Source organism: Lissotriton vulgaris, chromosome 10 (genome assembly GCF_964263255.1).
Source record: "Lissotriton vulgaris chromosome 10, aLisVul1.2, whole genome shotgun sequence".
NCBI lineage: Eukaryota > Metazoa > Chordata > Amphibia > Caudata > Salamandridae > Lissotriton > Lissotriton vulgaris.
In genome coordinates, this window is record NC_141698.1 from 23801391 (window position 1) to 23813428 (window position 12038).

Here is a 12038-nt window from a genome sequence, read left to right on the forward strand (position 1 = left end):
TGTCCTAAAACGCTTACAAATCTTTCAGAATGCTGCAGAACGTTCACTATACATGCTCCCCAAACACGATTCAGCAGCCGCAGCTTTGGCGGCATTGCATTGTCTCCTAATAGAAAAAAGGATCTATTTCAATGTTCGATGCGTGTCCCAAAGAGCGATACAAGGCAAAGGCCCCCTCCTGATTCAAAGACTACTCTGTTCTTAGATGACCAAGCGATCACTACGTTCTGAGAACTCCTTTCTGTTGACTGTTCCAAATGTCAATAAGGCTAGGTGTGGCGACCGTTCCTTTGACTTTCTGACCGCCAACTTGTGGAATGCCCTCTCAGCCAATCTTTGGCTGGCTCAGTCAGAAATCTTGTAGGAAACTTCTAAAGACCCTCCTATTCTAATTATGGCAGAACTGGCCAAGGCCTTGCAGATGTGTCTAAGGGCCTGGAGGCCTCTCGGGTTAGCTGTGCACTATACTAGAAATCTTTAATAGAATACAATAAGAAAGTGGGACGAATAGGACTATTATTGAGTCCACTTTTAAGTATGAAATTGCATTAGTCTCACCCATGCATATTTTCCAAAGCAGTCATACATCAGGGGAAGCGCATGCCATCTTCAAAGCACTTAATGATTTTAGAAGCATTAAACTAATAGTCACAGTGAACTCACCTGGAGCACATGGGGAAGGTGGTTTTGTAAGTGCTAGGGCAGCCACTGTTCCAGGCGAGGGAGGCTTTAAGGGCAAGTCACTGTGAATATCAGGATGCTCAGGGGAAGCAGCAGAACTTCTCTGTCTTGGGGACCGACTGCTCCACTCCTCCAACCCGCTCGAAGCAGCTGCAGTTGCTGAACTGCAGGTTGCAGAGGCCTTTCGTGGCTGCAGAGAAACAATGAAGCATAACATTATTTTGTGAAAACATGAAAACAAATGGCAATCTCCAACATTTACAAGTAAAGTCATTCTGACAAAAATCCAAACAAATTACTAATCGTTTTATAATCCAATGCAGACCACGGGTCCAAATTGGCCATACCAAACATTGTCCGAGCAAGCCATGAGAAGAGACTGAGATAGACTTTGATGTTGATGTATGTAGTGGATTAAGAGGATTAGGAGGATTATGAAACTAGGTTGCATTAAAAGAGAGTACTGAAGGTCAAGACTATATTCCATCAATGGTACTCAGTACTGGAAAAGCAGTGGATAAGGGAAAGCTAGATGGATATGTTTTTGTTTTTACCTTGCACAGACATCTCCAACTGTTTGAGAACAGAGAATACCATTTTGGAGAACTGAATCTCGAAGCAACAATGCCTCTGCATTGATTGTTCAACAGATACGCATGTTTGATTTAGGAAACTAAACCAATATAAAACATAGATGAAAGGTGTATGTAGCTCCATTTACTGAAACAGGTTTAAATTCCTGCAGGTCCTGCTCTGGACTCTGTCCTAGACTGGATATTACGTTTGGACTGTTTTGTCTGGAATGCCACAATAGCGCTGATGATTTCACATATTTAATTTAAAAAGCCGTCAAAGTCACAATTAATTTTGTAGAAGGACAGTCAACTTCACCAAAACTGGATGCCATATTGAGATTACAGCCTTGAAATCCACTGAGCCATCTGGTTTCCAAACTTCTTGTGTCTTATTAGCACAACTAAAGGAAACATAAATGTGGCTTGATTTTTCCAAATAAACATTTATGAGCCTGTCTGGCATAGAAGATGGTTATGGAAATAATGTAGGAAGAGTCATGCAGTGGTGTGGGTGAAGTCTGAAGACAATGAATAAACTGGGGATTTGTTCTTAACAGCATCTTGTCTCTAAGGAACATGAGCGTGCTGTCCCACACAAAGAAAGCCAGAATCTAACTTTGCAGACAAGACAGTAAGTGGGTGGACTGTCTTCTACACAAAACCGTTCTGTTTGCTCGATTTAAAGGACCTTTGACATGATGGTATTAGGTCACACGCTAGTATCTACCTTATTATTCAAAAATGGCAGTGTATGAAATCTTTGATAATCTGTTTTAAGCACAAGTGTGAGAAGAAAACAAGTCACTTACCTGTAACAACAGTTATCCAGTATTGGTATCTTTCATAGATTCACATGCCTGAATCATTCCCCGCCGTCGAGGCTGGAGTCCCACGGTAACAATATATACAATAGAAGTGCCTAAAAATCCTTGTAGTAGGCTGGAGAAAGGTAAAGGCCCAAACTAGGCCCAAAACTTCGCAGCCTATCTGCCTCTTTTTGTAAAAAGAACTGAAATAGTAGCTCCAGCCAATCGGCTGTCCTCACCCTCTAGAACCTTCCCAGCTCAGGCAGTTCTCAGATTTTCCCAGCACAAGTGAGAAGTAAGTATCCGTAACAAAGAACTGCCCTGCCAGGGAGGAGGGTGGGTGCATGAGAATCTATGAAAGATAACAATACTGGATAACTATAGTAACAGGTAAGTAACTGGTTTTCTTATCCAGTATTAGGGTATCTTTCATAGATTCACATGCCTGAATCAGAGTAACAAGCAGTAAGACTATCTGTTGTTAGAGGAAGGTGGGAGACAAAAGAAGTTGTACCTATCCCCACGCAACCTGGAAGGTTATAGAGCCCAAACAGGTGTACATAACACATCGGGGTCCGGTCGAGGGAGCAGCAGGTTCCGAGAGGGTGCCTGGCGTCTAGGGCGGTGTGCCAAATACGCTACCACCCCCCTCCTGTGACCCATGGTGCCGACCATATGTAACTTACAAGTGCAGTAACCTTGAGTTGGTAAGCCTCCTAAACCAGGAGTTACCAGGAAGGAACAATGCTCTTTCCTTTTGCACTTTTTTCCACCTTTTACTTTCACGTCCCGTGATCAGGGTGAGCCTTAGGGTGCTCATACCACCAGGGTTTAGTCCATTTTGTTGTCCTGACCAATGCCTGGTAAAATTACACCGTTTCAAAGGCAGAAACACGTTGACTGATGTAAATATTTGTTGGAATTAACCTAACAATTAATTTGGGTTCATTTTCCAACATTAGATTTTATCTATGTCCTAGTGATCATATAAGTAATTTTTTGATACACCCAAGACATTTTTTACCTTACACTACCACTAATTAGTTTCACGTCACGCCTGAACGCACAAAACAAACCCGCTCCGCAGTAGACCTGGCGTCGCAGCACACTGAAGAGGCACTCGGCCTCTTCAGTGGGGCCCGATGATGAAGCAAGTCATCGACCAGGTCGGTGAGTGAGGGCTTTCCTAACTGACCAAAGCGTTTGCAAAAATACATAACATATGCAGCAAGAACCTTCATACAATACAGTATAAAATAAGACCGCATTTGCAAAGAACAGAAAAACTACAGTAAATACATATGGTTTAAACATCCCAAATAATGAGAGAGACCATAAACGTCTAACCTTAGTGAAGAAGATGCTGCAGCACCACTTCCCCCACTGCTGTATCATCATGAGATGCCGACTGCAAGCAGTAGTGCTTCGTAAAGGTGTGGACACTCTTCCATGTAGCAGCTCGGCAAATGTTCTCCAGCGTGACTCCTGCGAATAGGGCAGTAGACGCCGACATCATTCTGGTAGAATGCGCTTTAAAACCCTTCTTGTTAGGGGTTTGTTAGCCTTTTCGTGACAAAAGAGAAATACAGAAGATAGCCATCTGGCTATAGTCGCTTTCGTTACAGCCTGCCCCAGTGTGGCCTGTCCATAAGCAACAAATAGCTGCTTAGATTTGCGTATGCTCTTAGTTCTTTGCAGGTAGAACTTAAGGCACCGTTTCACATCCATGGAATGCAATGTCTTTTCTGCTGGAGTTACAGGGTCCGGGAAAAAGGTCTTTAGTTTTACAGGCTGATTAATGTGAAATTGTGATGGTACTTTTGGAATGAACTTTGGATTCGTTCTTAGCGCTACAAAGTCTTTAGAGAAATGTAAGAAAGGTTCTGTGATCGTGAAGGCTTGCATCTCGCTGACTCTACGGGCCGAAGTGAGGGCTAGCAGGATAGCTACTTTCCAAGTTAGAAACTTCAGCTCAGCCTTGTGAATTGGTTCAAATGGCCTCCTTAACAGTTGGGATAAAATAATATTGAGGTCCCACTCAGGAGGTGGAGGTCGAACTGGAGGGAAAGCTCGGAATAACCCTTTAAGAAATTGTTTTATTAATGAGGAAGAACACAGTGATGGTTTGTTGCAACTCTTCCTGAATCTGGAGATAGCGGCCAAATGTACCTTAATAGAAGAGAAAACTAGCCCTGCCTTGGCCAAGGACAGCAGGTAAGGAAGGATGTCCTCTGGTCGAGCTTGGAGCGGATGAACATTATTTGCCTCACACCAGGTACAGAATCTTTTCCACTTAAAACGATATGTTCTGATGGTACTTTGAGCACGGGCTTGAGTTAAAATTGCTCTGCAATCTGTAGAAATGTTAAGATCCTTAAATTCTAGGAAGTCAGGCGCCAGGCGTGCAAGTGAAGCGATTGAGGATCCGGGTGCAGAATCTGGCCTCCTTTTGTCAGCATTGACATTGTCGGTCTGAGACGAAGAGGAGGCTGTCAAGACAGTAGAAGCAGTTCTTGGAACCAGTACTGCCTTGGCCAGCGAGGAGCAATTAGGAGGAGAATGCAACGTTCCCTTTTCATTTTCTGCAGTATTTTTGGAATAAGCGGAATCGGAGGAAAGGCGTATGCAAGGATTCCGGACCATCTCATCAACAGGGCATTTCCCCATGACCCCTGTTAAAGGAAATCTGCTGGGAAGTACAGGCATTTGCTGTTCTGCCGTGTCGCGAACAGATCCAGAGTTGGTGTGCCCCATGTTTGAAAGATCCTGTCCACTTGAGCTTGCTCGAGCTCCCATTCGTGGCAACCTGTGAGACCTGCTGAGGTTGTCGGCTAGAGAGTTCTGAATACCCTTCACATGATCCGAACTGAGGGATATGCCGTGTCTGATGACCCACTCCCACATTTCTTGAGCCTCTTGCGAAAGGGAGAGAGATCTTGTTCCCCCTTGTTTGTTGATATAATACATGCTGGTGGTATTGTCCATACGCACCAGCACTGAGGAGTTCGCAATCCTCGGAAGGAAAGCTTGCAGAGATAGAAAGATGGCTCTCAGCTCCAGGCTGTTGATGTGTTTCTACCGATACTGGGGAGACCATCGACTTTGAATTTGGAGGTCCTGGAGGTGACCTCCCCAACCTTCCATGGAAGCATCTGTTAAGGTAAATTCTGGCATGGTCTGGAGAAATGTGAGGCTTGGTGACAGATTGTCTTCCTTCGACCACCAAAGAAGGGCTCGCCTCATTCTGGATGTCACCTTTAAGCGATCCTCGAACGAGCAGTCTACCTGCCGCCACTGTCGATGTAATTCCTCCTGTAGAGGTCTCATTCTGAGTCTTGCCATTGGGACTAGACTGATTGCAGACTAACACATCCCTAGAAGGGAAGCATAGGTTCGGACCGAAAGTGACCTTCTTGCCGATATTTGTCTAGCCAGCTTTAGTAGTTTAGTTTGTCGTTCCTGAGTCAAGAACGCTTTGCATTGGCACGTGTCCAGTAATGCTCCCAGAAAGGTTAATACCTGACTGGGTTGCAATTGAGATTTGTGTGAATTGAGGGGGAGGGGGGGGGGGGGGGGGGGAGTCCCAAATTTGAGAATAGATAGAGGGAGCTTTTGACCGCTTCCCTTGTGGTGTCCACTGATGGTCCTTTTAGCAGCCAGTCGTCTAGGTGCGGGAGACGCTGTTCCAACATATGCACCTGTGATTTTTGGTAACACGGGAGACGCCGCTGCAGTCTGAGAGTTACTGCTGCTGCCTGGGGGAACCTTGCCGACCTGCTGAACCTTGTTCTGGGCTGTGTTCGTCTTTGAACAGCCTTACCTGCCATCCTTTAGTCCCCCCCCCCCGCCGCCGCACCTTGGAAACACCTACGGCCGCAGAGCGGGGGGGACTACACCTCCCATAAGGCATAGCGGGAGCTGACCGGACGCACACGCCCACCTACGCGCCAGGAGGTGCACAAAAGACCAGCACTCTCTACGGGACGCGGGCGGCGCCGGGCTAAGCCCGGGAAAAGGGCGGGCCCTTTGTGGCCTGAGGAGGCTGGGCTAGGCCACCCCCCTTCCATCTCTCACAGGACAGATTGGAACTGCAGTGAACTTGATACGGTAAACTGAAGGGGGGCCTCCTAAACTAGCCCCTAGTACTAACTGTGTTACAGTGTGTCCTTGGTTTTGTCTTATCGTACTGAATATTTCTGTTACATATGCCAATGTCAACCCGCTCAGGGAGGAATGGGACAAAGGGAGGGGGATGCGTGAGAGGTACCATGGACCAATTTATCACTCGCGCTTTCTCTGTCTTGGAAAAAGAGATTGCTCTAACAGAGCGGCACCTTTCCCTAGAATCAATGCATGGCAAACGTTCCTCGCTGGGCCCTCCATCCAGAGCTTTGTCGCCAGTTATGATTCAGGCGCACACTGATTTCGAAAACACCCAGCCGGAGAATATAGCACCCAATGAGGGGAGTCCTGAGATCATTGCATGCACGCCTACTGCATCAGGCAGTGGGCCTCGCCTAGATACACAGTCAACACCGCTGAGGGTTACCTCGCAGACAATGCTCACATCGGTCCTAGACCTATCATCGTCTTCGGCTGTATCTGAGCACTCTGAACATTCATGTAAGGAAGGGTCAAGCTTAGCTACCAACAAAACGAAGAGGGCCTCTAGTTGCTCTATGGGGGGAGGCCCTCAGATACCAAAAAAAACTAAAAACTAAAAAACCTGACCCAAGAGGGCGGAGAGACAGGCAGGGGGGGGATAGTAGACCTAAACTCTCCCCGTTCGGATCCTGGAGCTGCTGTTAATGACCGCCCTTCGATGGTCGCGGCAGCACCACCAGTTATCCGTTCTAAATCACCTGCATCTACCCCCAGGGGGGGAAATCCAACAGCCTCCCATTTTGATCCAGTTAGAACATATCCTGACCTCACTTACATTGCCAATTCGGCAGAGGGTCAAGGTGCTGACAGAGGCTTGACCGGTTTGAGCAGGCCACCCTGGACAACTTCTTCTCCCTCAAAACCCTGCTCAAACTGCAGTCAAAAAACCATCAGAGCAATGATGCCCGCCCCCAGAAATCCCCAGTAGATCCTATATCTCCCCAGAAGCCGGTAGGAACTAATGCTACTTCAGTCCCCAGAGTTCCAGCTAAAGCAACCACTAAGGTTATGGGAACCAAAATAGGGAACCCTGGGGAAAAAACCAAATCCAAACCCCCACAATAAGGCAAAAGAAACCGCTAGGGGCCCCTCCTCTCATCCTAAGGGTGAAGCTAATACTGTCGACTAAACAATAGCGGTTATTCAGGGTGATCGGCCACAGATCGATCCAAAGCCTGGGGCAGCACCTTCCAATGCCCGGACCGTGTCCCATGCTAACCTACCTCCGGGTTGCTAGCCTTACATAGTGGTAATGACTGGAGTGCCAATGCTTGAGCCTGGGAAACCCGAATCCTATAACTAGTTGAAAAATAAAACCATGCATTGGCTGGATGGTAATAGACCCCTCCCAGCCTACCTGGATGGACAAATTTTGCATGTGAGGTGGATTGGGTTGGGAGCAGGGTCAAGGATATTCCGGGGGATTGCATTCTCGTTAATTTTAGGGACCCTCGGGTATCCGGTTACATCTGCAGTCAGCAGGGCAACTACAGTTATAGTGGGATCAGAACTTTTGAGCTGGGCCATTTCTACATGCAGTTTGATGACTACCAGTCCCATAGAAACCCCCAGTACTCTTTTGGGTGTGGGAGCACTAGAGAGCTAGCCCGCACAAACCATCTTGCATATCGAACATACACCCAGAACCAATTCTTAGGGTCCTATGGAGGTCACATTAGTCACTGACAGGTAGACACCTGCCCGTTAGATGTGTCAGCCATGGAAACTGGAGGGATTCCATTCCGAGGCAATAGGGTATCACAGCAACAACGGGGCACCCCAGCATTTACTACTTTCACCACTTGCAAAATCAATGATCCCTGTATTTCCGGGTCTATCCCAGTCCCCCGAATCTATTTGTGGTGAGGAAGGCAATCATATGTGGAGGATAAATATCCCCACAGAACGGATCAGTAGCTTGGAACACCCTGTAGACTACCCTGGAGAGAGCCTCCTCCCTCAAGCGCAGGCTCTAATGACGGAGGTTGTAGCTTCCCCATTTGAAGGAGAAACTGGTTCACAACCCAAGTCAGTGTATCCAAGTACAGCGGATATTGGCCCTCTCCTAAAGTCCCCTCCTACTTCTGAGGGCACAGTAGTGTCCGGCCGCCCGAATAAGATATTGTCCTGGAATATTGCGGGCATTTCTAAGAAACTTGACCAGCCGGATTGGAATGCCCTAGTTGATGCCTATTCTATCTGTATCTTCCAGGAAACCTGGAGTTTAGTGCCTCACCATAAAGTGGGTTATACCACGCACCATCTGCCGGCTATACCCTCAAAAACAGTGAGAGGTCGCCCATCTGGCGGACTTTTAGTCTGGGTGAGAATCTCATTAGGGTGCTTTTTCAAGCAAATTCATTGCAGCTCACCAGACATTCTTAGGATTATATGGTGGTCGGAGAGAGAAAGTCCTTGAAGTATTTAATGTGTATGCTCGTGGCACCCAGGGCGGCATTCCATCTCCCACTGTTGCTCTACTAGAAGACCAATTTAGGAGATGCAACCAGGACGCTTATATCCTGGTAGCAGGGGATTTTAATTGCACTTTTGAGCCCTTGGCAGCCGATGATATTCTCGGTACAGCTGAAGATGATGCCAGGAGAGGTATACCCGCTCCCCAAATCGACCCAATCTGGAGGTGGACGCAGCGGGCGATCCAGATGAACATGCTCGCCTTGGAATTTGGCTTAAGAGCGGTGAATGGTAGGACCATCTCTGATCCGATTGGGGCCTGCACTTATAACAGGATAAACCATGCCACAAGGATTGATTACATTCTCCTCGATCTAAATCTGTGGCGCTACCTGGTGGATATGGAGGTATGCTCAACAACTGATAGTGACCATAACCCCCTTTCACTGAGTCTACATCAGATTTGGAAGGGAGTTGAAGAACACGTAACAGTGCCATTTATGCTCACTAGGGAAGTTACCTTATCTAACTGTGATAGGTGCCTAAAATGGTGTAAACTTGTTCTGGATCCAGGGAAAATGGAGAACATTGAGGTTATCCCGTCTTCAGCGCAGGTTAAAATGCAGGCAATAGACATACCAATGTTTCCCATCTAAGGGATCAGAAATATTCCAAGAAACCATCCAAGCACTAGGTAGTATATTCCTAGTGAGAAGCAGAGGCTCCGCACAGAGGAAACCCCGTAGGCCCACCGCCAAGGAGGGGTGGTATACACCTAAATGCCGGAACACAAAAACAACGTTGATAAAAGCTGTGAAAAGCAGGTCCCAAAGATCTATCTAGCAGGGCGTAAGGGATACAAACAAGCTGTCATTGAGGCCAAAAGAGATTGGGAAAACTAGTACTGGTGCTCGCTTAAGGAGGCTAGTCTAGGGAGAGATTCAGCCCGCTTCTGGAATCTCATTAGATTAAAGAACAGATCCACCAGTGAGTCCATAACCTGCAATATTGTGGGTGAAGCCTGGTTTGACCATTTCTCGAAATTGTATTCTTGCTCTCAGAGTAGGCACCCTGAACCAACTCCCCAGATCTGCTTGCTAACTTTAAGGGATGTCGATGGTACCCATTTTGCGGACAGGGAGGTGGAGGACGCCATTCGAGCCATCGTGCCGCAGGAAGCACCTGGGCCCGATGGTATTCACGGTGATCTCCTCCGCTCCGACCCCCGCAAATGGGCAAAGATTATTTCGACCCTTCTAAACTCCATCAATAATGGGGGCCCCATCCCCGAGTCTTGGCAGAGGTCGTCCCGATCTTCAAAAAAGGAGATAGGGGCAAGCCTGCAAACTACCGCCCTATCAGCCTTATCGATTCCACACAGAAGGTTATTGGGAAGGTGATCCTCATGAGAATCTTGCTATGGGCAGATAACAGGATTCTCTCGGACTACCAAGCGGGTTTTAGATCTGGAACAGAAACGATCGAGCAGGCCTTCAGGCTTCTACTCATCTATTGGAAAACGGTTCTGGTGGGGAAGGGAAGCCTTTACCTGGCATTTAGAGATCTCAAGACGGCCTTCGACTTGGTGCCTCGTGCTCGCCTCTGGGGAGTGCTATCTGAAATGGGAATCCCAGGTTACATCTTGTCATTGCTGGTGCGGCTCCACAATGGTAATTTTGCCCAAGAGAGGTGGGGTACCCAGGGGCAAAAGACTAGAAGAATCCCGGTGGACAGGGGCGTCCGCCAGGGATGCGTCCTTGCCCCCACCCTGTTTTCACTTTATGTGAACGGAGTGGTGGAGCATTTAATGAAGATCCAGTCTGACGCACAATCCCTGGCGGGCGAGCGTATTCCAACCCTCCTGTTCGCCGACGATACTCTTCTCCTTTCCAAATCCCCAGCTGGGCTCCAGAACCTCCTTGATAGCTTTCAGATCTTTTGCGCATCAAGGGGGCTTGTGATAAACACCAGCAAGACTAAATATCTGGTATTGAACCCGCCAAGAAAACTGGGCAGGCCCCCCGTCTTAAACTCCGAGCCCCTTGAGAGTCACGGAATTCGACTATCTTGGCATCCGACTTTCGGATTCCATGAAGTGGAATCCCCACGTGCAGAGGATGTTACTGGGCCATAAGAGGGTTACGGGGGCCCTGCTAAAGGAAAAGCGCTCTGCCTCTATTAGACCCATTGGTCCAGTAGTCGATCTATACAGGGCCAGGGGGGTAAGCGCGGTCCTTTATGGAGCCGAACTTTGGGGCTCTAGCAATACAGAGCATTTGACAAATTTGAAAATAGATTCCTAAGGGAATTAATGGCACTCCCACAGAGCTCGCCTATGGTGCCTCTGTTGCTGGATCTCGGGTGCCACGCCATTAGTGACCTGGCAAAACCTCACCCACTTCTATTGTGGGCACGGCTGTGGCGGGTCCCAGAATTGGCCAAATACGCAGAAGGCTTGGCAGAGGTGATGTCCACTACGGGCTGGCAAAAAATCAAATGGCTCCAAGATGTCAAGTCCCTACTGTTTGACCTGGGCCTTCGTGAGTCCTGGGAGAATAGATCAGCCCCACCAAAAGCAGTAATAAAGAACCTCTACTGGAATTGGGTTTCAAGTAAGCGTAACTGTGACCCTAAGCTGGGAAGTGTAATGAACAGGCTCCTAACGATTAAGGACGTTATGTTCACCGAGCCATACCTAGATATTATCCACAAACCCCTAGACAGGGCACTGTATTTTAAATTTAGGATCGGTACCTTACCTATGAGGGAATTTACTGTACGATGGAAAACCCAATTCAAAACGTCTTCTGCTTGTCCCTGCTGTACTCTAGGAATAGAGTCCATGGAGCATTTCTTGTTTGCTTGCCCGGCCTACAGAGTTCCAAGGGGTTTTTGGCTTAAACCATTGTGCAAAGCATTGAGTACCAGAGATTATGTTGTAGCATTGCGCATCCGCTCATCGAATTCTAGCCTTTTGTGTGCCACTGGCCTGGCCAAATATTTAAGTTGGGCTTGGTCGATTAGAGTAAAAAAGCTGAAAGAAAATGTTTAATCCTGGTCTTAAAGTTTTTAATGTATAACAGTTCTTTTATCTTTTTAACAAATAGAATACACTTATTGTGTAAACCTGCGTTGCCTAAAAAAAGGGAAATTGTAATTATAGCTTACTACCCTTCGGGAAATACTAATGTACCCTAATGTGCAAACTTGTGTTTTAGAGGAAATTGTGATAGCTTGTTGAAATCCAGTTGAGATTAAGGGTTCCAAGCTGTATTTTTATTGTTGTTTTAATGTCGGTGCTTTTAAGATGTGTTTTATATCGAAATAAAGCTTATTTACTTACTGTATTCCCTGTGACCTCAGTGCGGCAGCAACTGGGGCTAAACACTTCATAAAT

General features: G+C 47.2%; 1 protein-coding gene across 3 annotated transcripts in view; it reads right to left on the minus strand.

The window, feature by feature from the left end:
• OTUD5 (OTU deubiquitinase 5) overlaps positions 1-12038 on the minus strand; it is a 456714-nt gene that overhangs the window by 81122 nt on the left and 363554 nt on the right. For all 3 annotated transcript variants that reach the window (XM_086940296.1, XM_086940294.1, XM_086940295.1), the window contains exon 7: positions 664-871. In XM_086940296.1, the coding sequence (XP_086796422.1) occupies positions 664-871 (208 nt within the window). The remainder of the gene's footprint in view (positions 1-663; positions 872-12038) is intronic.